The following is a 26972-nucleotide window of genomic DNA, read 5'->3' as shown; positions in this document are numbered from 1 at the left end:
GAGCCCCTCCAGTAGGAGAACGAGTTCATCCATCCGTCCATCCAACACTTTGGTCCGGAGACCTCGAACACATCTGGCAGCCTGCCATGAAACATGGTGACCTCCTGACCTCTCATCTCTCCCTTCATGACTGGTCAAACTACGCCTTGACCCACACTTTGGTCCAGAACTCACATCTCCCTGCAACTACTGGCTGCACTTCCAAGACATTTGCATTCATTGTCCCCAGACACTGAATCCTACCATTTTTTAGCAACCTCCATGACCTTCGCTTATTATGACACCATTATATCAAAAATTTCACTTTTACACTGGAAATATCTAAATCTATAAAGGAGCTTGTCATGAAATTTATTGAACGTTTTCATTCTCCCCAGTTGAAGAATGTTTTTCATTTTGTTTTTGTTTTTTCAGCCTCAGGACAAATTGTCAGCTTTGCACACAGGATATCTCATAATCTCTCTGTGGTGCCACGGCATTAACCAAACACCGAAGCTTCCAAAGTGATGAGACTTTGATTTTGATGATGAACCATTTCCTGTTGGCTTCATCCAAATACACAGAATAGAAAAAAAGTTTTGGGACTGGGCTGTTGTTAAGGATTTGGGCTCAGCCCCTGACCTCCAGTGAAGGGAAACCTTAATGCTTCGGCACACCAAGACATTTTGGACAATGCTATGCTTCCAACTTTGTGGCAACAGTTTGTTGAAGGCCCTTTTCTATTCCAGCATGACTGTGCCCCAGTGCACAAAGCAAAGCTCCATAAAGACATGGTTGGATGAGTTTGGTGTGGAAGAACTTGACTGGCCCACACAGAGCCCTGACCTCAACCCCATCCAACACCTTTGGGATGAACTGGAACGGAGATTGTGAGCCAGGCCTTTTGGTCCAACATCAGTGTGTGACCTCACAAATGCTCTACTGCATGAATGGGCACAAATTCCCACAGAAACACTCCAACATGTTGTGGAAAGCCTTCACAGAAGAGTGGAAGCTGTTAGAGCTGCTGAGCTGTCTGAGTGTTTACAATGAGACGTCATTAAAGTCCCTGTTGGTGTGATGGGCAGCTGGAAAAGTACTTGGTGGCGGTGCAATTCGTATCACAGCCACTAGGGGCTTAATTCAAAAACGTCTTATTTTAAAGTGTTTACACCTTAAAATAAGACAATATACTGTGTCTCTTACTCTCAGGAAGTGACCTCGGATTCTCTGGTTCAGTTTTTAGACTATCAGGCCTTAAAAGTGGATAAATGATCAACTTTTGTCGACTTATTTTCTTCCACACATTTAGTTAACGCTGCTCAGGTGATAACCAAACACATTAGCTTTCTGTTTCTAAAGAGGAAGAAGTGCGACACATCATGTGACATTTCCTTCTTAAATATCAAGCAGGAAAACGCAGCTCAGTGTGCTTTTAACGCAGAGGCAACGATGAGTCCGGCAGATCAAGGCAAGTTCAAGTCTTTTCATCACAAGTTCAATCTTTTCTTATTTTATATTCATGTCAGGACATTCGTGAAGGGAGAGTCCGTCAGAGAAAAGCTTTAACTCGCAGTGTGCTCGCTTTTAGTTTCGTTTTTTCTGTGTTCACTGTGGGGCTCTTTTGTGGTCCTGCGCTTCAGGTGTAGTTACCCAACAGACGGAAAATAACGTTGTTATTCTGTGACACTGTTCCACTGCGGTGTGGTGTTCCTGTGCTGCTCAGTGAGGACTTTATCTCAGTGTATTTTACTATTTTATCCGGTCACTCTGTGGAGCTGAAAACGCGCCTGTAGGGCCATTTAAGCCTTTAAAACATTTGGTATTTGTCCGATTTAATTCATTTTCATGAGTGTTTCTGAAATAAGCCAAATGACCAAATAATAATAACCAAAGAGACCGTTAAATGTTGTAATGTAAAGTCCGGTTTTCCTCGGCCGGTGACTCACTTTGCATCAGGGGCTTTCAGGTTCTGGTAAAAGTTCACGTACTCGTGTTGAAGTGAGAGAGTAAATGTGGGTTAACTGGAGAGTGAAACCTTGAGTGTTTATCCACACAGTTCTGACGTTTGTCTCGTGTTTTCATCCTCTGAGGGTGCTGATCAGCTGAAACACGACTCACCTTTCATGTTAAACCTTCATTATGTCCTGCTCCTCCTCTCTGCCTGGCAACACTCCAGTCGCTTCAAGCTGTTTGAACGCCATAATTAAGAACAAGAAGGCAATCCAGGCACTCCAAACATGAGAGTATTTTTAAGTCTCCTCACTGTTGTGACAGCCTTTTGCATGTGGAGTTTCTAGAGTTTCTTGCTCCCTTGTTTTTGTCGTTTTCATTTCCTGTGTTCCCCAAGAAGGCCTGACATTTTAATCACTGCAGTGGTCATCTCTGTTCTTTGTCCTTAAACAGTAAGTCATGTTGATGTTGATGTGTTTCGACAAATTTCTTGCTTGTTCATTAGTTTCGGTTCTGGTCTTGTGACAGTTGCCTCACTTGGGTGTTTATGTGCACTTCAATAGCGTTTGTGGAAGTGATGCTTAAGACTGCTCAGTGTGATCTGACAGGTGTAAGAAGATAAAAACCTGTAAGACACAGAGCGGGGAAAGCCTGAGCACAATATTAACTGATAAGCACATTTCCCATTATTGATATGAGTGTATGTACATGTAGAAAAATGGCACTTGAATGCACCACATGTGCACACAGAGCAGTTCGCAGAATAGCAGCGTAATTCACATGATTCAAATTATGAACCTAAACTATTGAACCTTGAAAATGTGCCACTGCGAATGGTGACAGGTGCGTCTGTTCTGTCAGACGAGGTCGAGATGGACGAGTGGAAGCTGCAGCTGAAACGCGTGTTGAGAAGTTGACATGTTGGACATACGTGGTTGTCATAACACGGCCACAACACGCAAATAATCAAAACCATGTTGATAAGATTCAGCTGAAGGTTGATGATAAGATACAACACATTTATGTACCAAAGCCAACATCTTTCCCAAGTCTTAAAACAAGCACTTTGAGTTGCCCAAACACAAACCAGAAAAACAGGCAAAAAATGTCACAACGGAAGTAGACTCAGTAAGAATGAGTACAGGTGTGTTGAAACAGTCTTGTACCTTCACAGCCGTTTGGTGTCTGCGTGCTCATTTGTTATTTGTGAGCATGTCTGAGTTTTGTGTGCTGGGTGGTTGTTGTATTTAGTGTATTTCTGCAGCATATCATGAACTGCTGTAGGCTTTGTTTCCAGGTTAAAAAACAAAGTTCTGTGGTTCCCATTTTGATTGCACTGAAAAGACTCAATTAAAGCCATAAAAGTGAAAACTCAAGTGCAGTTATGACATCTTTGCGTCTTCACCTTTAACTGTGGGTCCTGGCTTTGTGTCATGGCCCTCGACGCACAAGCTGCACACGAACCCGCAGTCTGAAATCAGTTGTTGTTGTTGAGTTTCTGCTGATTTCTCGTGTGCAGACGGGCAGAGGCACGTACCTGCAGCCAACTTATGGAAACCACTTCAACAACACGACAGTAATGTCATAATATATCAGTAACATCATGTTCAGTTGCTCTGCAGTCACCTGACTTGTGTTTGGAGAAGTTTGTGTTTGACCTGCTCTGGTTGCCCATTAAATTTAGTCGCTAAGTTCATATCAGGCAGCGTGGAAACATTGCGGCACCGGCAGCCCACCAGCCTCTGAGACGCTGATCCGTCGCGCGTGGTTTTGCATGTTTCTGACACGAGGCTTGGCTTTCTCGGCGTGTGGCGAGCAGCCGTCTCATCAGAGGTCCTGACTTGTCAAGTGGTCCGTGTTTCTGTGTGTGTGTTCACAGGTGTGGTGTTGGGGAGCCTGTTGCTCCTCAGCCTGTGTGTCGGGGCAGCAGCCATGTTTGACAACAGGCTGGATGTCCACTGGGACCTGTGGAAGAAGACACACAAGAGGAAATACCAAAGTGAGGTACGTGATGAGAAATGCGTGGATGTAAATATGTAAAAGTTTTCTTTTCTGTTCCATATGCATCAGTATCAGCAAGTTATACAGTAGTTGACCTTGTGCTCTCTGTCTGTTTGTCTTGAGGTGGAGGATGCGAGCCGCAGGGAATTGTGGGAGAAAAACCTGATGCTCATTAACATGCACAACCTGGAGGCCTCAATGGGACTTCACAGCTACGAACTGGGCATGAACCACATGGGAGACCTGGTGAGCTCACTTCCAGCACTGTTTTATAATGAAGAAACTATTGACTTATGATTATCACTTTTTCTCTTTAATGACCACAGACTTAATGACGGTGGAAGGTCAGAGATATCGTACGACTACTCTGAACTTTGTAGCTCAACAGCTAATCGCTGTAATGAAGTTTAGTTGGGTATATTTTTATAAATGCTGGAGTGCTGACAAGGTTGCAGGCAACTGGACCCCCGAGAGGCCCCAAAGGCTCTGTGGTGCAGATTTGTGTGGGGATGTGAAACATTACAGTACAGTATTAACTTGTGGGCCAAAGCTGGCAGTAAATACTAACTTGAGCACCACATCTGTTTTAATCTGCATCCTGAAATAATCCCTCAGTCACTCCTCCCTCCTCAGAAACCTTTAGTGAAACTACGCTTGTGTGACCCATTTTTAAGGACTAAAGTCTTCAACGTTGTTAGCATTTGCTTGTCGCCGTTAGTTGCTATGACAGCACACACACACACACACACACAAACACACACACACGGTTCAGCAAATGGTTAGTGTGAAAGGATCAAAATAGAGGATTTTTTTGCTTTTTTTACTACCCGATTGGAGGTCAGAGAAGGTCTAGAAAGGTTTATATGTCTTTGTATACTGTAATGTAGTCACATTTCTGACTTGGTTGATTTTATGACTTTTACGACTCTTATTCATGTTCAGCTGACACCAGCAGCTGGTGTGAAGAACAGCTTTGTTTTGTCAGTTTCAGGCTTTTCATTGTTATCAGTTTCAGTGTTCTGATCATCTTTTAGTCCAGGAAACTTAATAACAACAAATTTACCAGCACAGAGAAAATAAGAAAGTAAGCTAACTAATTTTTAACAACTGCCGGTGAAATAAAGCTGACGGGTTTAAAAAATATCTGAAACTTTGTACTTGCGCGATGCCACATAAAACACACAATTTTAGAAAATTAAATGTTTGCTGGATTCTTTCACATTGCTGCAAATGTTTCACGTAGCCAAAAAGGCTAATATCTGCAGCCCAACTTGTTACAGTCAGCCTCTAAGAATATTAAACAAATAAAATGACACGTTATTTAGTCAACAAATGCCAACACAAGCTGCAAGAAGCCAAAAATGTTTTTTGTCCAATATTCTTTTGTCTCTGTTTTGGGCTTCTACCAAATCCTGAGGGAAAAATCCGCCTCTTTTGCCGCCACATGTGCCGCTGTGTTCGCCAGTTAGTTGCTAGCTGAGTCTGTCTGCCATTTTGTGATGAGCAGGTGGTGTTCGGTGGGTTTTTAGAGCTTTTACAGCAACAACAGCTGCTTGCTGTGCCTGAACTGTGTCACAGTGACATCAAAAAGTCAATAAAGTACAGAATGAAAGACCAGGTCGACTTACTGGCTTTATTCTGTGTACTGATCTTATCTGAGACAATAAAATGTGTGCTCATAAAAGTTTGATGTTTTTCCTGTTGTTCCTGTTATATTACATGTTTGTTATTACCCCAGAGGGCTCATTAGATATGAACTCATCATCATTATGATCCCACAGGTTAGAGTCCACGTACGTTCAAACTCCTCAGCTCCTTTTCTTCAGTGGTTGATGTTTGTGCCTGCTAGGTAGCTTCTCTTTGAAAACAGATGCTCGCTGCAGCTTGAAGGGACACAGTAACAGGAAAATGAAGCAACACAGTAAAGTTACAGGCTGCAAAACCGAAACGCTGAGCTGAAAGATGCTAAAAGACTCCACATTTGGTGGTGATGCTCTGTGAGCGAGTGTTTGATCCATTTTCACTTTCCAAGTCTTTTATTTGCTATAAACCTTGACATCAAACCCTTTTTCCCTTTCCAAAAAACTAAAGTAAGAGAAAAAGAAGAAGAAGAAGAAGAAGAATCAGCTTTGTTGACAGTATATATATTTTTACATACACACATATATACACATATACACATTAGAAAATTCAAATTTATTAAGCAGAATAATCAGTTTTACAGCTGATTACTAGAATGTGAAATTGATTTTGATTCTGATTTCAGAGTATGTCAGGTGTGAACTGGCAGAAAATGAGTCTGCAAATGTTATCATCTCTCTCTGTTTCAATTCAGTTCAATTCAGTTTGAATCCTCCCATCCTTTCAAAAGTGAAAATGTAATTATGTTATGCCATATATAATGTAACGTACTGTAAAGATGAAGTCATAATCTTTTGTTTTGGACTGTTGATTGAACAGAAAAAACACATCTGAAGACGTCACTTCAGTAAATAAGGATGAGACTCCAGACCGAATCAGAAACAGATTGTTCTTTAAAAGCTATATTTACGACCTGCTAAATGAAACTGAACTCATTGCGGCTCATTTCAACAGTTTTTAATCTGCTTCTTTTCAGACAACAGAGGAGATCCTGCAGCTGTACGCCACACTCGCTCCTCCCACCGACATCCAGAGGGCACCATCCCCCTTCGCTGGGGCAACAGGAGCTGATGCGCCCGACACCGTGGACTGGAGGGACAAGGGCTGCGTCACCAGCGTCAAGATGCAGGTAGAAATGAAAACAGTCAGAGTGGTTCTGTTTCCATCAGTGACTCGCAGAAGTCGGTGTGAAAACACAGTCACAGCTGTTAGTGAAAGCAGAAGTAAGTGGCGCCTCAGAGTGAAGACATCAACGCGGTCAACAGCTCACCAGTCTCAGTCCTCCTCTTCCTCATTCATCAAATCTGTTCGTGTGAAGTGCGACGTCACTGCATTAGCGCCAAAGAGTTTCAGTTTAAATACCTTTTTCTGTGCTTACATTTCTAAGATGGACGCGTATGCAGCCTTGGTGACATCTTAAACAACAAATATCCACTGCTGTTGAATTCATCTCATCGTATGCTTCTTCAGAACTGAGGGTTACATGTTTCTAAGCTGTAATTACAAAGTACATTTCTGACACCCAGCACACAACTCAGTTAGATAGTTTTATCTTTTTTACTCTGTTACATGCATTTTATATGAACGTAGCTGGACTTTTGTAGGAGAGGCTTTGGCGCCCGTCTGACTTTTTATTGTGTTTGTCTTTACACCTTTCATTTTCACGTGATATCTGGTCTGCTTTCATAGTTTGATCCTGAAGAAATGACTTGTTAAATTTTTTCTTTAATAGAAAAAAATGAGAAACTTAAAGAGCTATTTTTTGGACCAATATAATTCAATTAGGCCTGCAGTATAAGTTCTTGTTGCAAAAATTCAGACTCTTCAGAGTTGTAAAGGTTATTTACCATCAGAATGAAAAACTCTTAGGGCAGATTTCTTCCCGAGTTTTGAGAGGACAAAAGATTTTCAAAGAGATTTTCAGTTTATCACAAACTCATGTTGTGCTGATGGGTATCATTCAACCGGAGACACACAGTATTGATTTTGTTCTGTGCAACATGTTAAATATAATTGACAAACAAGAAAGATTCCCAAAGAGTCAGTCAAGTTCTCCAACCTTTTAAACTGTGCAGGACTTCCTCTTGTTTTGTCTCTGCAAACTCATTTGTGCTGCCAAACATGGAAATGTGAACAGCTTTTCAGTGGACCTATGAAGAATGTGGTTTTGCATTATGTATGTGACTTTAGAGTAACACTGCTCGTTTGAATCCAGGGCTCCTGTGGCTCCTGCTGGGCCTTCAGTGCTGTAGGGGCCTTGGAGGGCCAGCTGGCCAAGAAAACAGGGAAGCTGGTGGACCTCAGCCCCCAGAACCTGGTGGACTGTTCGTCCAAATATGGCAACCACGGCTGCAATGGGGGCTTAATGCACCACGCCTTCCAGTATGTCATCGACAACCAGGGCATCGACTCTAATGTTGGGTACCCCTACGTAGGACGGGTGAGTAATGCTGCCGATCCAAGAGGCAACAAAGGGACGGAAAGGAAAAATCCATCCAACTAAGACTAGAGTCTGTTCAGGATATGCGGGAAACAAATTTGACCACTTTGAGCTTGGAGCTGTGCAAACAATTGGTAAAAAACAACAATGAAAGGTCAGCTTTAGCACCCATGTTTCTGTATCTGCAACCCAAAAAGCTGTGTGTCGTTGTAAGTTAACAGTTAAATCTGAAAGTCTGAACAACAGCACTTCAGAAGAATGAAATCTTAGTTCTCCAGCCTCAGTTTGCCTTTTTCAGAGAAACAAGCCACCACCAGAGCACCTCAGACAGACACCATCTTCCTTTGATTAAACAATGAGCCCCAGGTGTGTAGGGGAGGCTCTGACCTCAACGACCAACAGGTGTTCACAGGTGTTTGAATGTCCTCTTTGAGCCTGGCCTCACTCCCAGGCTGCCAAATACTGCTCAAACTCGGAAACACTCACCAGGCTTTAACGTACCATGATTGTTTCAGCAAAAATGTCAAAGTTCACGTGTTCAAGTTCAAAACGAATGAACTGATGAATTTTTGTCACTATTTGCTGATATTTAAAGAACAAACAATCAGTTAATCGAGAAAATTACTGACAGATTAATCAAAGGAAGATTGTTGTTTTCTTAAGTAAATCGGGAATTGGATTTACTTACTTACAAGAAATTAAAACATGTTGCAAGCTCAGGTTTACAGTTAAGAGATTCCCGTATGAGGCAACTGTGTGGGTGTACAGGAAGTTAAGTCCGATCCCTCGGGCTGTAGACAGCAACACTCTTCTCACTTGTCTGTGGTCTGCTCTTAATGTCTCTTTGGAGCAACAATAAATTAATCGGAGCGGACAACATGTTTGTCCTCCAGGCTTCATCTGATTCGCTGTTGTTGGTGTGGAGGAGGAGGAGGGCAGTTTGTGTGGATCCAGCAGACTGTTCCAGCCTCGCAGAGATGTTGTTGCTCCAGTTCACCTGGAAAAATAAACAAAAACTCTATCTGCGATGGGAAATATTCTCTTAATATTCTTTCAATATTCTCAGAGCCATTAGCATCTGTGTGTGAAATGCTAAGAGCTACAAAATATAAAAATCAGCTGCTCAGAAAATGAATGATAAGTTAATGTTTTTGATGCGTGGACGTCTCTCTTGTTGGTTAGTTCAGTTGTGCCTCAGGCCAACTTCGTGCCATAACAGAACACAGGAACACATTTTTTGGTGTTTCTGTTTAATACCAACACCCTAAACCAATAAGTGCACAGATTCTTTGTAAATCAACAGTTTTAACACCAGTTTATCTTCTAACTTCAGACAGGAACGTGCCGCTACAACCCTGCGTATCGTGCCGCCAACTGCTCGAGCTACAGCTTCCTGCCTGAGGGGAACGAAGGGGCTCTGAAGCAGGCGCTCGCCACCGTCGGACCCATTTCAGTGGCGATCGATGCCACACGGCCCAGATTTACTTTCTACAGGAGCGGTATGTTCTGAAAATTAACTCTAAACTATCTATATCTCTGTCTATATCTGCAGCTGTATCTCTGTCTGTATACACTAATGATGATAGAACATGCGAATCAAAATAACATGATAATAATAACAATGTTTCATGAATATGAGAATAATTTCTTCTAATTTTGTCATTATTTTGACACTTCAGGTGTGTATGACGACCCGTCCTGCAGCCAGGACGTAAACCATGGGGTGTTAGCTGTGGGCTACGGCACACTGAACGGACAAGACTATTGGCTGGTGAAGAACAGGTGAGACATTTCGACTGTCCCGACAAACATGCTTACATACTGAGCTCATGTGTGGTGAATGTTCCTCTCCCATCTGGTCTTCTGTGTGCTGCTCATTGGCTGACACAGAGGAAGTGAAACAGGGAAGTCAGGGTTCTGCAGGAAGGTATGCTGTGACTAAGACAAGCTGTTTAAGTATTCGGTTTTTTTTGCTGACATGAGTGAAGTGGTGTGATAGATTTAAAGTATAAGTTGGGCAGAGTCACGAAATCATTTGTCTGTTTGCTCACAGAGTTTCGTTTCTTATCACTTTTTTTCATGAAAAGCGTGACAGCCTTCCAGTCATTGTTATAATCCTCCCTCTGTGGGTCTCCCCACTCTGCATTTCATAACGATTTTATTCTGTGAGTGTTTGGGGCATAAATGTTTTAATTAAGAGGTTAAGTGATGACAACATAAAACATCCATGCTTTAATGGAACGGCTGTGATGCAGTCTTGACCTCAGCAGTTTCTTTAATCTCACCTGATGACTGAGGACATGCAGCTGTGAAAGGGTGGGCGGGGTCAGCCATATAAATACAGACGGGTTGGGACTGACTCGAGGACTTAACGTCTACACTCCTTCAGTCACACAAGTGTTGGAAAAAATAAAGTCAAAGTATTTGGAGATGTTGAATTAGTTTAAGAGTGACACACAATCACACAATATAATATTCAGGTGTGGTACACACCACTACACAGCATCACGTACCCCTTTAGTTATGTTCACCTGCTTTTCTGCTCTTTTGTCCAGCTGGGGAACCCGTTTTGGCGACCAGGGCTACATCCGGATGGCACGCAACAAGGGCGACCAGTGTGGCATTGCTCTGTACGCCTGCTACCCCATCATGTAGCTGCATATACAATCGAATTGAATCTGTCATCCCTACTTCTCTCTCTTTTTTTAAATGTATAAAATATTTTTACACTTAAATTCTACACTGATTAGAACATTCTGATTTGTTCTAGAAGTTTCTTTTAACTCACCTGATGGACAGATCTTGTCTTGAGTGTGTGTGCGTGTGTGTGTGTGTGTGTGTGTGTGTTTGAAACTATAACAAAAAAAGACGATGACCTCCTCACTGAGGCTCAGTTTCAGTGGGACATACCAATTCTGGATCAATATATCAGTTTATCGATCAGTCCAGTGTCGGCCTTTCAGTAAATTCTGTGCCATCGATGCAATGAAAATGAAGATCTGATTTTGCATCACCAGTTTCAGGTTAAGTGATGATCTCTTGTTGGTCAATTTAGCTTTTACGTGTTAGGACAGAAGGAACGTCCAAATCAATACTCGTGTCTCTGGTAAAGATCTCTGTTCTGTGTGCATGCTGACGTGAGAACATATCCTGTTCCAGATGCCTGCAGGCAAGTGACGTTTTAATCAAAAAGAGAAGCCTGGTGGGTGACTTTTTTTTTAACCATTGGGTGCGGCCATTTTAGGTGTTTTGTTGTTTCTAGCCTTTATGCTAACTGGATGTTTGCTGTGATTTCATATTTAGAGAACAGACTTTCCCAGCAAGAAAGCGAATTTTGAACTATATTTTGAAAAGCTGCTAACCAAAGACTGTCAGTGATATGGATGCATGTTTTTCAGTCAGTTGATTGATCAGGATACGGAACATTGGCATTTTCATTTGAATAAAATGTTGAACAAATAAAAAAAATGAAAATGTGTCAAGAATTTCAAGATTTTCAGGGTTTTCCTTGGGATAACTTTAGTGTAAGTATCAGGGATCATGAGGGTAATTTGAATATAATTCAGTTCAGAGTACAGTATACGGCCGCCGTGCATTAAATAACAGCATTATCACAAAAAAATAAAATAAAATATTGGCCTTTAAAAACCCAGAGAGCTTTTCTGCTCACACCCCCAACAAGGTCAGAACAAAGTCAACAGATTACAGAGCTGGGTTACAAATGAGTCATTTTTATTTTTTTTTTTTAGTGCAACATCACAACAAACAATTTTCACATGAGGTATTCAAAGGGATTTTCTTTAGTTGTTGATACAAAATGTCCCACCATGATTGACGTTTAAAGTGTTGTGTATCTTTTTTTTTAAAAGCCTTTGGTTGGTTAGCCACATTCATTAGTAAGTCTAACACATGGACAAGAATGGCACGATAAAGCATGGTGGGTCGAGTCCAAGCTGAGGAAAGTCAGACTCAGTCAAATATAATATTTCCCTCAGCTCTTCCTCGATTAAAGCTTTTTGTATGGATTTCTTTAATTCCTACTTACAACAGTGGGATCAAACAGTATTTCAACTACACTAAACATTTTGGAAAAAACAGGGGTGGGAGGGGTGGCTTACAAATGTGGAAAAATAGCTTCTGTCTCCTCCGACCTTTTTTTTTTGTTGGGGATGAGTGCTTGATTCTTGGGCTTTTCTGTAACAGCAAGTCACATGATTCTAGATTTCGGAAAACAAGGAATAGGCAACGTTGATTACAGCAAGATCCTCCTTGCTTGGATTGTCACCTCCTTCTTTTTTGGTCTTGAGAATGATTTTTATTTCTATACAGAACATGGATCAATGGGCCACTCTAGCATACTGGATCTAAGCTTGGGCTGGACGGGGGCCTCGTTCGGCTCCTGTTACGGATTGATTCCAGCACATTTGGTTTGGAGTAAAAGGCATGAAGAAGAGACGGATGGACGGACAAGATAGATAGATAGATAGAGAGACAGACACCCTGACAGGATGGATTCTTTGGTTAAGGAATATCGTTGCCACACAACATCTCACACAGTTGAGGTAGATGGGTAAAGTCTTCATGTACACACAAGGGAGAGGGCAGGGACAGACAGAGGGACACTGGGTTTACAGAGTCAAAAGACTTCCATCTGAAGACACTGCCTCATGTCAGTTTCTCAGTTCCAGCTCAACATAATACTGTTTAATGCAACATAAATAATCAGCACGCGGAATCCCACTGGTGCTTTTTTGAATCCTCTGAGTGCTACAGTAGCTCTGATGGGGAACTGCTAAAACTACCCATGATACATAATGATTCAGCAGTTGCCCATCAATCTTTGGTTGTTTTTATGGTTTAAACACTATCAAAAAATGAAGTTTTTTGTGGACTTTTTTAAAATTATTATTCTGAAAGTACATATTAGCTTTTAGTCATACTATGTCATTATTTCCGCTGCCCTCAGAATTGCTCTGCAACAGCCTTTACTGCCAGGCTTATGTCAGGGTCAAGTTTCTAGAAAAGCCACTAGGGGGCGCCGCAGGCTAAGATGGAAATGCGTATCACCTGCAGCAGCCAACTGGATTCACTCCTCCCTCCTTCGCGCCTCACCTCTGTACAGAGAGGGAAGAGCTTCCCTGCCTGACCGGAGCAGAAGGTGGCTCAATACAAATAACTCTGTCTCCATTTTGGGCTCCTGGTCAGAGAGACAAAGAGAAACCTGAAAGGTGTCACCTCAGCTTTGATACAACGACAGCAGTGAGCAGGGGTCGGCAGAGAAGCCTCCAACCTCTTTTATTTTTTATTTTTTTTCTCCCCTGTACAAACTCAACCCCACCATCGCCCCCCTTCACTCTCAGCATGCTTACAATTGTTGCTCATTAAAGTTTAATTCAGCTCCATGCCCCACTACTCCAACACCTCCTACTCCTCTAACAACCCCCTCCGACCTTTCCTCCACACACACACACACAGCACTACCACAATCCTCATTCTGGATGATTCAGCCTCCTCTCTGATCTCTCCCCCCACTCCGCCCCCTTTGAATGCCCCCTAAAGCCCACAGGTCTGGCCAAGAGCGGACCCCAGACCAGATACCCAGAGAGGAGACGGGATGAAAAAAGCCTCCCCTTTGAAGTCCGTAAAAAAGTCGATGGCCTCTTTCATGACCGCCCGTCTTTCAAGTGCACGCTGTGAAGGGGCCCCGGCAATCCGCCCCTTCCAACGTTAAAGACAGAAAGAGAGAGAAAAAGAGAGAGGGTGGAACATGGCCAAGCAATCCTTGCCACTCTTTGGCAGCACTTACACAGGGGTCAGAGAATCAGATGTAAGGTGACTTTTTTTGCATCACGTAGGCAAATCAAATCACTGTTTGGGGAACCCTAAGAACTACAGAGGATCAGGAACAAAATCCAAGAACCCCAAAGGATCACGAATCACAAACCCCAGAAGTCTTGCAAATAAATAAATAAATAGATAATGAAAATGAGGAACAAACTTGTAGACTCTTAGAAGTTCAGGGACAAAGCCAACAAACTTCAGAGATCCTTAGAAGACAAGGAATAATCCACAAGAAACACAGAAGGCTAGGGACAAACCTTAAGACCCTAAGAGGCCAGGAACAAATCATCAAGACCTTTAGAACCCTGGGCACATAAACCCAAGATCCCCAGAAAAGGACCAACACACCTCAACAACCCCAGAAGTCCAGGAACAAACCTTCAGAACCAATGGAACAAAGACACAAGATCCCTAGAAATTGTGGAACCTTAAAAGGTTCAGGATCAAACCCTAAGAATCCTCTTGGAACTGAGACAACTGGCAGAGGGGCTTGGCATGTGGATGATGGTGAGATCACACTGAGTTGGACATAGACAGGAGTGTCTGCACTGCACTGGGGAGGAGGAAAAGAGACAGAGATAAGGGTGGGGTGGGGGGGTTCACAACCATGCATTTCCCCAGGCAGACACACAGTACGCATGTTTGCATGTGACCCTGAAGGACTCGCACTCTATGGGGCCTTCAGATGGCGCTTTAAGTGGGTCCCCAGACACTTTACACACTCGGCCAGATGGCATTGGTCTGAACACAACTTTAAAAGCAACCTGTGAACCGATGGGATGTCACATCATAATCGCTATTATTATCATTATTAATATTGTTATTATTCATAGTGTTATTAATTATAAATATTATCACAACATTCAAACAAGCTTTGGCCTTGGCGTTAAGAGCTGACCGCAGAGACATTTGCAAGAATAAAGAAATCCCCATTCTACAAAAAATAAAAACAAACAAAAAACAAAACAAAGGCCAGGCCTTAAAGGTGGAGAGAGATACGTAACATCACTGGGTGGGTTGGGCTGGATCGGGCTGGAATCGGGTTGGGATCGGGTACTGGGTTTGGGGACTCAGGCCGTACATTCAGGGAGGCAATGTAAATCTTTGGTATTACGATGGGATTCTACAGCTAAAAGTGCCCATCAGAAAAAGTCTTCAGTTTCACACAGACATACAGAGCATTGTTAAATAAATACTTACAGCTTATAGATAGCATAAATAAATAACCAAATAAATAGAGAGAGAACAGAAAAAGATAAAACAATAAATACACAAATGCAGTAATAAATACATTGATCAGATCAGCAATTGCATTTGAAATGTTCTTGGTTTGATTGAACTATTGGCTATAAGGAGGCATCTTAAAGCCTTTCCTTTGTGGACCAAAAAAATGACCTTGTACGTCAGCAGGGCTGAAACAAACTGCCCCGCACTTCCAACGTGTTTCTATAAATAGAGCGATGTGCTTGAAATCTGTACAAAAAGGGTTGAAAGAATCACATTCCTCCATTTTGTAGACATCTGTAAAAAAACCCCAAAAAAAACAAAACAAAAAAAACAAGAAAAGATTTCCTAATGGAGCAGAGGTGAGTACACGTGTTTGGAAATGAGTGGGAAAAAATACTACAATGTCACTATACATTGTGTCAGTTGTATCCCTTCCCCATGGAGCCTTTGTGTTCAAACGGTGTTTTTCATGTTTTTCTTTTTTTTTCCTTTTTTTTTTTGGCATGATTTCGAGTCAAAAAAATGGCTGTGGAGCTTTCATTTGGAAGCTCAGTGAGAGTCTTAAAGCTAGACATTTGCACCAGCGAGTCTGTTTCTGCGTCCTGCTTGTGTTTATTGATTCTGTCCTGGCGTACTGGCGAGATGCGCTGCGGTTCCCCCTTGAAAGCTCTGATTCATTCAAGGCAGCACCATCTTCACAAAATACAGGAAAGGCTCCTGTTGAGGGTTTATGATTGACAGCTGGGAGTCACGGACGCTACAGAGCCCTCTTGATAATTCCAGGCTCAACGCCATACAGTCCTGGGAACTATCACCATGGAAACACATGCTAAGAGAGGGGATTTTTTTAAAAAAAAAAGCCTTTTCTTCCTCTTTCACCTTGATTCTTGAGGAAAAACAGGATCATCAGAACCTCGGGGGAGGATTAACGTCTTTGGATGATGATGGCGAACACTTTTGATTAAGAAGTTACACGATGGAGCTCTCCAGATGTGAGCAAACGGCACCTCTTGATTCTTCACGTTTGGAGAGATGACTATAGATTTGAAGGTACACCAAAATATGCTTTCTCCTGATTTGCAATACCCTCATTATCTCTAATCTAGTTAATCAAAATAATACAATGAGATGGTGTCTATGTGAGGGTGTGACTCTTCTTTAAGTCAAATCATCTCTGCACCCTTGACTATACAAGCAGGACCTCACGTCCTGCGATCATATCACTCTGGGTATCGCCCCCTTCTATTTCAAGGGAGCGATCAACTTTGGTTTGGGAAAATGCTTCATCTTCATAAAATCATCTGTAATAGCTGGCTCCGTCACTCCTTCTGATAACGAGGAGGACATTTATTACCGTGATCTCTGCCTAGACCACTCTATGTGCCCCCTTGCTCCCTCAGTGCCCTCCCCACCGCACCTCCTCAGCGGTCCATCATCATGCTGTGCTGCAGGACACTGCGGAGGAGGAAACGCTGGAGCCCGAGGAACCCGTGGAGGAGGGACGGCCCTCGTCTGCCCACTTGTTGAGATTGCGTCGGCGTGCGTTCATGAAGAAGTTGCTGACAGTGGAGAGCTCAAGGCCCAGCTGCTGGGAGATGGTGACCTGCAGCTCTTTGGTCGGGCGGTGGTTCTCCCTGAAGATGGCCAGGAGCGTACGCCGCTGCAGGTCCGTGAACACAAGTCTGGTGCGCTTCGGGCCCTGGTTGCGCTCCAGCTTGTTCTGCTCCTGCTCCTTCCGCTTACAGGCTGCAGGCAGACGGATAAAAGATAAATTAAAAAAGGAAAGGGAAAACAGGTTAGCTAACAGACCGGCTGACTAACTAGGACAAATGGATTAAGCTGAGAGAAAGTGGATTTGCTGAAAGAAAACAGATTAGCTAAGCAACTTTGATTAGTTAAAAGAGATGAATCAGCAACTTGTTCATTGTGCAGTAAAGGAATCAAGATGTTCAACCCATCACATCTTACTGCCAGCGAGCTGCTGCAGGCTGCAGGGATGAAACAGATAACTACATCCAGGCCAAAACCCATCATGGTTTTCATTATGCTCATTCCAGTTCGGAAAACCGTGTTCATTTTCACATGTATGTGGCCAGACAGAGTGCACAATCTGGTGTCGTCATTCACTGATGATGGCTGCCTTCCAGAAAATTAATCACAGTCCAAATCGTACACACGACATGACGCACAGTAAAACATTTGTTTTGCAAAAGGTCGAACGAACCCAAACGGTCATCATTTTCAGCCAAAATCGTTCACCTTCTTTTCTACAATGGAAATTCTGCAATTCGGTGGTAGTTAAATTTATTAGACTGGATAGAACTTGTCCATGTCTTTTTTACATATTTAGACTGAAATCCACATTCAGAGGCATGAAAGGCGACAACATCAAAACTCAAAACATAAACTTTAAAAGGTTTTTTAACCGTTTTCCGAAATAATGAGGTTGCTGAAGTTGCCACATTTAATCACACTGCCCACCGGACGGGCATAAAAAACTAATGCAAAAAAATGCTCCCCCCCTTCATTAGCCGGCATTTAACCCCCCAATATGCTCCCCGGGTGCTTGATGCTGCCCACTGCTCCTGTGTGTGTTTCACTGCATGTAATTTGCCGGGTGTTGCATGTGTGTGTTCAACTAAGGATGGGATAAATGCAGTAGTCAAATTCAGTATGTGTATGTAAAAATATATATACTGTCAATAAATCTGATTCTTCTTCTTCTAAAGCTAAAGTAAAGATAAACAGTCATTATTCCTTGCTGAATTAGTTCCATGTCTGGCTGTATTCAGACCTTTTAAGTGGTGATGGAGGTGATGAAGTCTTCTGGCATTTTGTTTTTTAATGTCTTGTTTACAACAACCACAAAATAAAAAGTGTCTGGGTTAAACACCACCGTAACTGCGGCAGCCAGCCCAATTATATAATCAATATTTCCTCACGAAAAGTCTGAAATTTAAAAAAATAAAAAATTCCCCTGTTTTGTTCAGTGAAGAGGAAAAATAGCTTGTTGTGCGTGGGCTGAGCTCAGATCCATTTGGAGAATCAGACGAGCATTTTGAATTCAGGCTGCATGTTCCTCTGCATATCCATCGCTGAACCTTTCACCTCAAACACGCTGTAATTCTGTGTTTACAGGAAACACAACACCAACCTCTGCCGTTGAGTACCGAGCCAACTTCCCATCACCCCACCGCCCCACCCCACCTCACCCCACCTCACCCCACCCTCCTCTCTCTCTCTCTCGCTCCCTCTCTTTCTCCGTCCATCTCCCTCCACTTCATCTCTTCCCTTTCCCTTAGTGGACACTTCAACATCATTAGTTTCACATAAAAGTCATTTACATGTGGCGGCAGTGAGTGAGTAATAATCACTTTAGGGGGAACTAATTTATTTTCTATTAAAGGCGGGTTACGTCAGGGGTGAGTGAAACAAGCAGAGTCGGCATTGCCCAGGGTGTTTAGAAGCCTTAAGTGGACTAAAACATATTTGGGAGAGTCGTGCAATTACCTAAATGCACACTTTTAAGAGGTTTCAATCAGCACTGTGTGGTTGAGCGACTGTTTTGCTGATGGTATCAAATGCATTTCAGAGTGTAAGCACTGCACACAACACAACAAGCATGCACACACAAATAAACACACACACACACACACACACACACACTAATGGAGCAGCAGTGGATCGCTGGCTGAGCTGCTGACTGAATGCTGGCCTTGATGACTAGAAGCTTGTTTCTCTTTTCATAATTAATAATGTTTTCAATATTAAAACTATTCTTTTATTTAGTATTTAGTTATTAAGAGTTAAATTAGGACTTCCAAGGTCCATGTGTTGTTTCAGAAGCTTTCACACACAAAGCACTTAATGTGAATAAGTCATAATAAGTCTGAACACGTTTCCTACTGAAATATGTTTAAGAAATGTTCCAGAAATTAATGTCTTAAAAAAAAACAAAAAAAACAAGAAAACGACGGGAAAAAGAGGAGCAAAACAACTGAGAAAAATAACACCTCATTTGAGAAAAAAATCCTGAAATGAGCTGCTTTCTAGTGAGGACTGGTTTCAATAATCTCGCGGCACTGGACAATTTCTTCCCTTGTTTTAAGATAACAGGCTTTGTGGAACTCTATCATTGACAGAAATGACTTGATTAGATGAAGATATCAGCCAGCAATAACCTTGGAATCCAATATTTTAAACCCTAACACACAGAGAGACGCAATCAGACTCACACATGCTACAAACATACATTATATACACCACAGATGCTGCCTTTTGCTCTCAAAACAGCGCTGACAAGCCCAATTGATTGGCTTACATGTTCCCATTGAGAAGCATCTCACACAGCGAGGGCTGCTGCTGATGTTTACTGTATGACCGCCTCTTCACACCTCACACTCACAGCGGCAAATTTCTCTCATTAGCGGAGCGCTTGAGAAATAAGTGTGACCTTACTGCTGTCTTTTCCACACGAGTGCCATCACAACAGAGCAGGATGATGAGGGCAGTGTGTGTGTGTGTGTGTGTGTGTGTGTGTGTGTGATTGCTCTGACGTCCAGCTGAGTTTGTGAAACTTAAGCACTTGACTGGACATGAATAAATCTCGCCCTGATCCTCCTCTACAGTCATTATCAGAAGGAAATGTTTTGACTCGGGGATGCACTCTTGTCAGCTTGAGATTACAGGTGCCTGTTAGCTTTTAGGCATCCAGAGCTCGTTTGCATTTCTGAGAGTTATCGAACCACGTCTCATTAAAATCTGAACAGGCCGAGATGTCAGCAGCACGTCAATATCACTACAAGTGAAATAATTTTTTTTAAGAAATGCTCCATTTTTCACACCATCCCTGCCATCGATATTTCACGGTTGGGGGCTGGGGGCAGGGGGCTGGGGGGTGGGATGCAGCTATAGAGGGGTATATACAGTGGTGCACTCTCAGCTCATGTAGTAATGAAAGAAATGACATGATAGTGCTGGCCAGCTTGCTTGTAGCGCGGATTTATGGCTTGTTGGAGGAGTCAGGGTGTCCTGCTGCTCTCCTCCTCCTCCTCCTCCTCCTCCTCGCCTCCATCCCGTCCTCAGCTCTCTCCCTCACTGACGATCATAACGCCGACCATTAAGTAAATGCTTCCTTATGCTGTAATCATGTGTAAAAGGCTCACAATTACCATGCTATAAATCCCCGATGCTGGGGCTACTCCTGCAGACATAAATATTCCCCTATAGGCTTCTTATGATCGTGGGAACAGCCCCTAATCATGATGTATGCCCCTGTCTCGTGTTGCTGAAACGTGATCGAAAGCCCTTTCCCTACCCCCCGGCGTCTCAGCCTACACCCCCCCTCCCAGCCAGAAAACACACCCCCACCACCACCACCACCCCCACCACCCCCAGCTCCCCCAGCCCACCCCCTGCTGATTTCTTGGGCCAGGGGCTGATAGAAATTATTGATTAAATCTGTGCAGCTCAGACTCCTCGACCCACAGAGGCTGGTTAACCCCTTCAGCGCCAGAGTGGGGGGAGCTGCAAGAGCCAGATAAAAAAAAGAAAAAAAACAAAAACAACCCTGTTTGTTAGGTGCTGCGCAGCTAAGGCCACGTCGGCCTGTTTACAATTCCTGATATGCAAATGGAATCGGCTCTGACCTTTGAGCCTCGCTGGTGGAAAGCGAACTGTACGCAGCGAGAGGTGGACGAGGCTTTGTGGCTTTCAGTACTGTGGGGGTGGTGCAGGCACTGGAGCCGACACGTAAACCGCATTGACCTTTCTTATTCATTTAGACCTTTAGTCAAGGGCTTCGGCCATCATCTTTAAAGTTATAGTCTCTGATCCCCCCCTTCTCGACTTTAAGTGTCAGAGCATGGCTGTGTAGTCTTCATCCTGCCTTCTTCTCTGACTAAATCCTGATTGCCTCCTCCACAGGCTGAGGTTGGGCTAGAGATGCATCTCATATACAGCGCAGTAATCCATAGAGTATACACACACACACACACACACACACACAAAGATACTGCGGATAAATCCCAGGGATCACCTCCTCCGTGTTTAGCAAAATGTCTCTGCAGAAAGACAATTATTTGAAAAGACAAAATGGCAGCAACTACATTCCATGATTACTGTGCGTCCAGACTCGCAGAGAGCTCTGCAGCCCTCCACATACAAGAGACACAGTTATGGAAATAACACAGTGCTGCTGGCTGACACTGAAGGGCCTTCTATGTATTTAAGCGAGTGCTGCATTAAGGAGGATCATCTTAAAACTTGAGGCGTGAAGCAGAGAGCACTTGAGCTATCTTCAGACTGGGGAGCACAGGGCACCGCGCATTCTAATTCCAGTCTCGATTCGCCGATGCGGCCGAGGTGTGTGTGGGCAAGGCGTGCTGCTCTTTCCCATGGAAATCAATAGAGGCTTGTAATTAAACAAAAGGGGGTTGGCTGGGTGGGGTAGAGGTGGGGGGCTGGGCTGGGGGACAACAACCCCCTTCAGAAAGTAGGTTATGTAGAAAAGTGCCGAGCTGTCCAAACTGTGGCTTTGCCAAGAACTAAATATGCAATATGAGAGTGTGTGGGAGCAGAGAGAGAGGGAGGAACACTGTCAGACATTAGCACACTTCTCTGTGTAAGGGACTTTAAATTTTTTATGAGTCCGATTGATCGGCCGCTCTGTCTTGGAGGACCGACTCGTTAAAATAATGTTTGTTTGTAAAGATGAAGGATGCTGGAAATAAAGAAGGAGTGAATGATCGGTGATAAGAAATCTGCTCAGACGAACAAAGGGCCGCTTTATCACGAGGAGGATTAGGTTTTGGTGTGACAGGAAGAGGCGTTTTGCATACAAAGCACTCAAACGCCGCAGGATTGGATTCATCAAACAACAATTCTGTCAAATTACAGAACAAACCCGGGGAGGCCTCGTCTTCAGACAAGAGGTTTGGGTGTGATTGCTGTAACGTTTTGCTGAATGGAAGATGTACACATGTGCTCTCAGAGCCGAACAATCAAAGATCAATAATTGTGAAGGGATTGCAAGAGTGCACAATCATTACCTATGAACCCTATTGTGTTGTTGGGCTTAATCAGTCGAGGTGCTGACAGAGAGCGAAAAGCAGTGATCAACTGGGCAGGCTCACACACACGTACAGCTCACAGACCCCCGCAGTGAGCAGGCCACTCACACACACACACACACACACACACACACACACACACACTCACACACACACACACTCGTCCACGCTCGTCTCATATTACTGTGTTCACTTGGATCTGTCTCTGTGCTCCGTGTATCAGATGGGCCCTCGGTCCCTGTGGAGGGACAACACTGTAACACGGCACTGTACAGCATGCTGTCGTGTCTTCAATCCACATCCCCAAAGAATATTAAATGTCAAGCAGCAGATTACAGTGTGCCTTTCAAAAAAAAAAATCTTTACCCTGTGAAATCTGGATAGGCACAACTAAGCCTACAATAAACATTTTTTCACTGTGATTTCTTTATCAATTTTTAGTAAAACATCAGAAGATCGTGAAAAATGAAAAGCCCAAACTGACATCTTCACATTGCTTGTCTTGTCTGAGACCAAAACACAAAAAATGATTGAATTAATTGAATTTACATTTAAAGAAAAAACATCAGACATCTCGAACCAGTTAATGTTTAGAATTTTTGGGTGAATTTTATCAACAGATTATAAAATAGATATCAATTAATTTTCTATTGATCGACTAGTCGATTCAGCACTAAGGACTACATGCACCTCCAGTGAGGTAGCAACCTCTTGTTTCTCAGATATGAAGAATCTCAGAAACCCGAAAGCGGCTGCCTGTGAGCACAACAACATTTGTATTTAGTCTCGCAGTAATTGCCTCGCTGACGACTTTGATAAAAGACGTCTGGCTAAAGCTCAAGTCTAATTTGCATCAGCTACCTTGCCAACTCAACTTCAGCCGCGCGGCGAGCAGATATAAATCACTGCTCGAATTAATCAATCGCTCCAGAGTGGCATATCTGCACAAATTATTTTGTGGGCTCAAAAGCGATTAAATTGCCAACTGCTGCTCACGCTGATCTTCATGGTTCATTTAAGAGGAGGGCAAATGTCTGTGGCTTTTTTTATTGTAGCTACTGTACAAATCAATAGGAGCTGTTTGGGAGCAAAGTAAACAAAGGAACGGCACATATGGCCCTTTCTTTCTCAAACTGCCCTAAATGTGCCGCTAAGTTCTTCTTATCCAGGCTGTTGAGACAATAGAGCAGCAGTACATTCACAGCCGTGTGAGGAACGGAAACATCAGTGTGATGCTTTTGCTTTTCCTCGTGTCTCAACCTGAGCTGCATACTGATGGCTGGAGAGGAGAATTTTTTTTTTTGGAAGACATGGAAAAGGAAGGTGTTTGGGGAAAACAAGGGAGAGAGTGTGTCTGTTTGTTGTGGAGGTTTCTGCATGAGCATGTGTGTGTGTGTGTGTGTGTGTGTGTGTGTGTGAGGCAGATAGAGAGCAAAGCCAGATCTTACCCTCCAGCCGGAGCGAGGCCATTCTTTGAAACTCGGGCTCCTGGAGCCAGCGGGACATCCTCTTAAAGGTCTCGCGGCCAGACTTGAGCTTGCCCCAGGGCTTGGGGTTCCTCAGGAGGTCAGACAGTGTGCCCTGTGACCTACACAGAACCCTCTCTGCGAAGATGGCCTGGGGGATGCTGTACCTCTTCAGCTCGGTGATGATCCTCTGGGCCACGTCCCTTGTGTTGATTTCCTCCCCGGCACCACCTCCACCGCCCGGCAGCTTGCCCTCGCCGGGCGAGGACGAAGCGGACGCCGAGGAGTGCAGGTGGTCGGGCATCTTGGAGGCCTGCTGGTTTGGGTGATGGTGGGGCTGGTAGTGCTGGCTGTAGATGTGAGGGTGGTGGCTGGGGCCATGCTGGTGAGCCTCCATTTTGTTCAGCTGATGCCCCACTGACACATCGGCTCCTCCTAGGCCTGGCGGCGACATCTCACGGCCAAAATCCGATGTCCGGCAGAAGAGGCTCCCCCCATGGACGTCATAGCCACCGTGAAGCATCTGGCCGCCATTGCCATTTGGGCTACTGCCCAAGCTGCCATAGCCATGCATGGAGGAACCCAGGCCTGAACCCGTGCAGGGGGGCGACAGGCTCTGGGACATGGCCAGGTCCTTGCCATAGGGGTTGTAGAAATTGGTGCTGAGGTGTGCTCGGTCCTCACGCATGAGGGTGAAGCTGCCGATGACGTTGCTGACGGGGAGGCAGGGGTGGTGATGGTGATGGTGGTGGTGGAACTTGTCGTCGAAGGGCTGCAGGGGGGTCAGGGTGGTGTAGGTGCTGCCGGAGCTGGACGGGGAGTCGCCGCTGTAGCCCAGTGCCGACATGGAGTGGTCGAAGCCTGGCGGACGGGGCTCGGGCTCCAGAGACATGGAGGGACCCCCAAGGGAAGGCCTGGGGAAAGCAGCTGAAAGGTCCCGCGAGTGCAGCATGGCCCTGCCGTCCTGGTTGTGAGCCAGATCAGAGTGGCTGTGGAGGGACATCTCCTCTAGACCCCCATCCATCTTCAATTTCAGCAAACAAATCTGTATTTCTTGTCCCTGTGTGTTGTTGCTCTTCTCTTGTTATTGTTGCTCCACAGCCGGACTAGCAGTCTGGACGGTCTCTTGTTACACCAGACTATGGATTTATTGATTGGTGAATTAATTGATTTCGGGGCTTATGGGGTGTCTAATTAATTATCTGATAACGTTAAGTACTGTCTTCAAACTCCCTCAAACTCCCGGAAAACGAGGCAGCAACAGCACCAGGAGCTTTAACTGTGATTTTATTCTCACTTGAGCATCAGCACTCGGCTCTCTTGTCTCTTTGGTACTCAGCCGTGTTCCTCGGCAGAAGACAGACGCTTTTGTGCCTGCGTGAGACAAGACGGGCGCTGTTACTCCGCTGTGTTTAAACTTTCATCGTTACAGAGAAGCAAAACAACCGAATAACGCTCGTCTCCTCGGTGCTCGACACTAATTCACTCTCGTACATCTCATACATAGCAATAATTAAGAGATCTGAATATATTTTTGTCACACATCACGCGGAATATACAGTAAAAAAAACACCGATATCTGTCTTAATCACTTCAACCAAATTTCATCACGGAATGTGGGATTTTTCCTCCTTATGCAAAGTTAGAAATGCAGGCGTAACGCGCATGCGAGGCGCTCAACATTAACGGGCGCGTTTGCATATTTGCATCACATGTAATCAATCTGAGCGCCGCGCTAACAAACTGCCAAAGCTGATGGCGACTGAGAGACACAAATAATGGACATGTGCACGTTTCTAGAGCTCCACAATCATACCTTTCTCATCCACGTCTCAGAGCGCGTCCGCGGCTGTTGTCCGTCCTGTGCATGTCTCCGACTGTCGCCGAGCAGCCCTGCAGATTCACACAATTGGTCCGCTGCGCCCCGGGGTGCTACATTCACCAAAACCAGAGTGCAAACCCCATCTGCGGTTAAAGCCCAGTCTCTCTCTCGCTCTCTTCCTTCCCGTTTCTCAGTCTTTGTTTTGCCACTCCGGAAAGTCTCCGGGTCCAGCCTCGTTTTTTCTCTACACTAGCAGCTCTCCTCTTTTTCTTTCATTATCTCGTGAGATTTTCCTCCTCCCTCTGCCTGCCACTTCATCGATCTCACCACCAACTCTTTCTCCTTCTCCTCCTCCTCCTCCTCCTCCTCCCCCCTTGCTCACATTGACTCTCTGCTTTCAGTGCGTCACGGCCTTAAAAATCTGACAGATGTGCGATGAAATTCCTACTCCAATTAACCCTTCCTTTCTCTCCGGGGGGGTGGAGATGCTCCCTTTCTCATAACCCCACAGGTTAAGGCTTCTTCAGCTGGATGCATGCACAACTTATGAATTATGTGCGCACATCCTGCTCGTCCTGCAGCGCTCGGCTGTTTATTGTATGTGATCAGTGGGTGTTCACAAGCTGCAGCTAATGTCGTTTAGTCTTTTTTTTATGTAACAAGTGATGCTGTTGCTGCTGTTGTCAGTGTGAAATAAAAAGATCTGCAATCTGGAGATAGAATGGAATAAAACCGGAAAATACTCAGATATTTCAGGTTTTTATTTTACTCTTTTGTGATTTTATTATTATGATAATTTTATAAAGACTTTTGGTTTTATTTTTAATTTCTACCATCAGCGCAGGACTGGATCAGAAAACCCTGAGATGATTAAAAAAGGCGAATTAAGGATGAATATTCAGTTATGTAAATGGAGTCACTAAGTTATTGACTCCAGGAAGAAAAAATCTATGCATTCACACTCCGCTCTCCGTCTCCACGCCAGGCCACATCCTTTAGTTTTCCTTTCAAGTGCTAAACAGAATGTTTTCCCATTCGTGTTATTTTCTGACTCCTCTTGTTTAACCTTTCAGGCATAAACGCTGTCAAGTGACGCTCGTGTTTTAGCTCTTAATCAGCTCTCAGCTCGCGGCTCGTTCACTCAAACCGACAACACTTCAGTCTGGAAAGTCCCTCAACAGGATCAATGTGACCCCCTTTTTTCCAGAAGACCCTCACGACCTCCTGCTGCAGCACCGAGCAACTACTGCGGTGCGCCTGCGTCCCCTGAATGTCATTCTGTGGACACTCAGCCACGCGTGTGCTTAAATTTGTGTCTAATTTGTGTGTGTGTGTATGAGACTTCACAGTGTTGTCGTGCGTGTGCGCGCGCACGCGGCCCTGCACTTGTGTGCACTTTTTCTTGAGTGCGTGCTTGTATGTGCGCGTGTTCACACGAGATTGGCGTCCATTCACGTGCACTGGCAGCATGAACATACATCTGGCCTGCATGGCTTCGGCCTGTGCGTGCGTGCGTGCGTGCGCGCGCGCTG

The 26972-nt window shown here is 44.2% G+C and overlaps 2 protein-coding genes across 2 annotated transcripts; one reads left to right on the top strand and one right to left on the bottom strand.

The window, feature by feature from the left end:
* The first annotated feature begins 1299 nt into the window (after positions 1-1299).
* On the top strand, positions 1300-11499 carry LOC124064821 (cathepsin S-like). Its single transcript, XM_046399614.1, has 8 exons — positions 1300-1450; positions 3812-3936; positions 4057-4179; positions 6551-6703; positions 7790-8014; positions 9348-9513; positions 9694-9796; positions 10570-11499. Exons 1-8 carry the CDS (start codon positions 1432-1434, stop codon positions 10667-10669), a joined length of 1014 nt encoding a protein of 337 aa, XP_046255570.1. The 5' UTR covers positions 1300-1431; the 3' UTR covers positions 10670-11499.
* Positions 11500-15398: 3899 nt separating this feature from the next.
* Positions 15399-26757, bottom strand: onecutl (one cut domain, family member, like). Its single transcript, XM_046399613.1, has 3 exons — positions 25435-26757; positions 23601-24992; positions 15399-16828 (listed from the first exon to the last, which is right to left on the bottom strand). The coding sequence occupies exons 2-3, from the start codon at positions 24640-24642 to the stop codon at positions 16518-16520; spliced, it is 1353 nt and encodes a 450-aa protein (XP_046255569.1). The 5' UTR covers positions 24643-24992; positions 25435-26757; the 3' UTR covers positions 15399-16517.
* Positions 26758-26972: the final 215 nt, after the last annotated feature.

Source organism: Scatophagus argus, chromosome 9, assembly GCF_020382885.2.
Source record: "Scatophagus argus isolate fScaArg1 chromosome 9, fScaArg1.pri, whole genome shotgun sequence".
Taxonomy (NCBI): Eukaryota; Metazoa; Chordata; class Actinopteri; family Scatophagidae; genus Scatophagus; species Scatophagus argus.
This window is presented reverse-complemented; position numbering and strand designations above follow the sequence as displayed.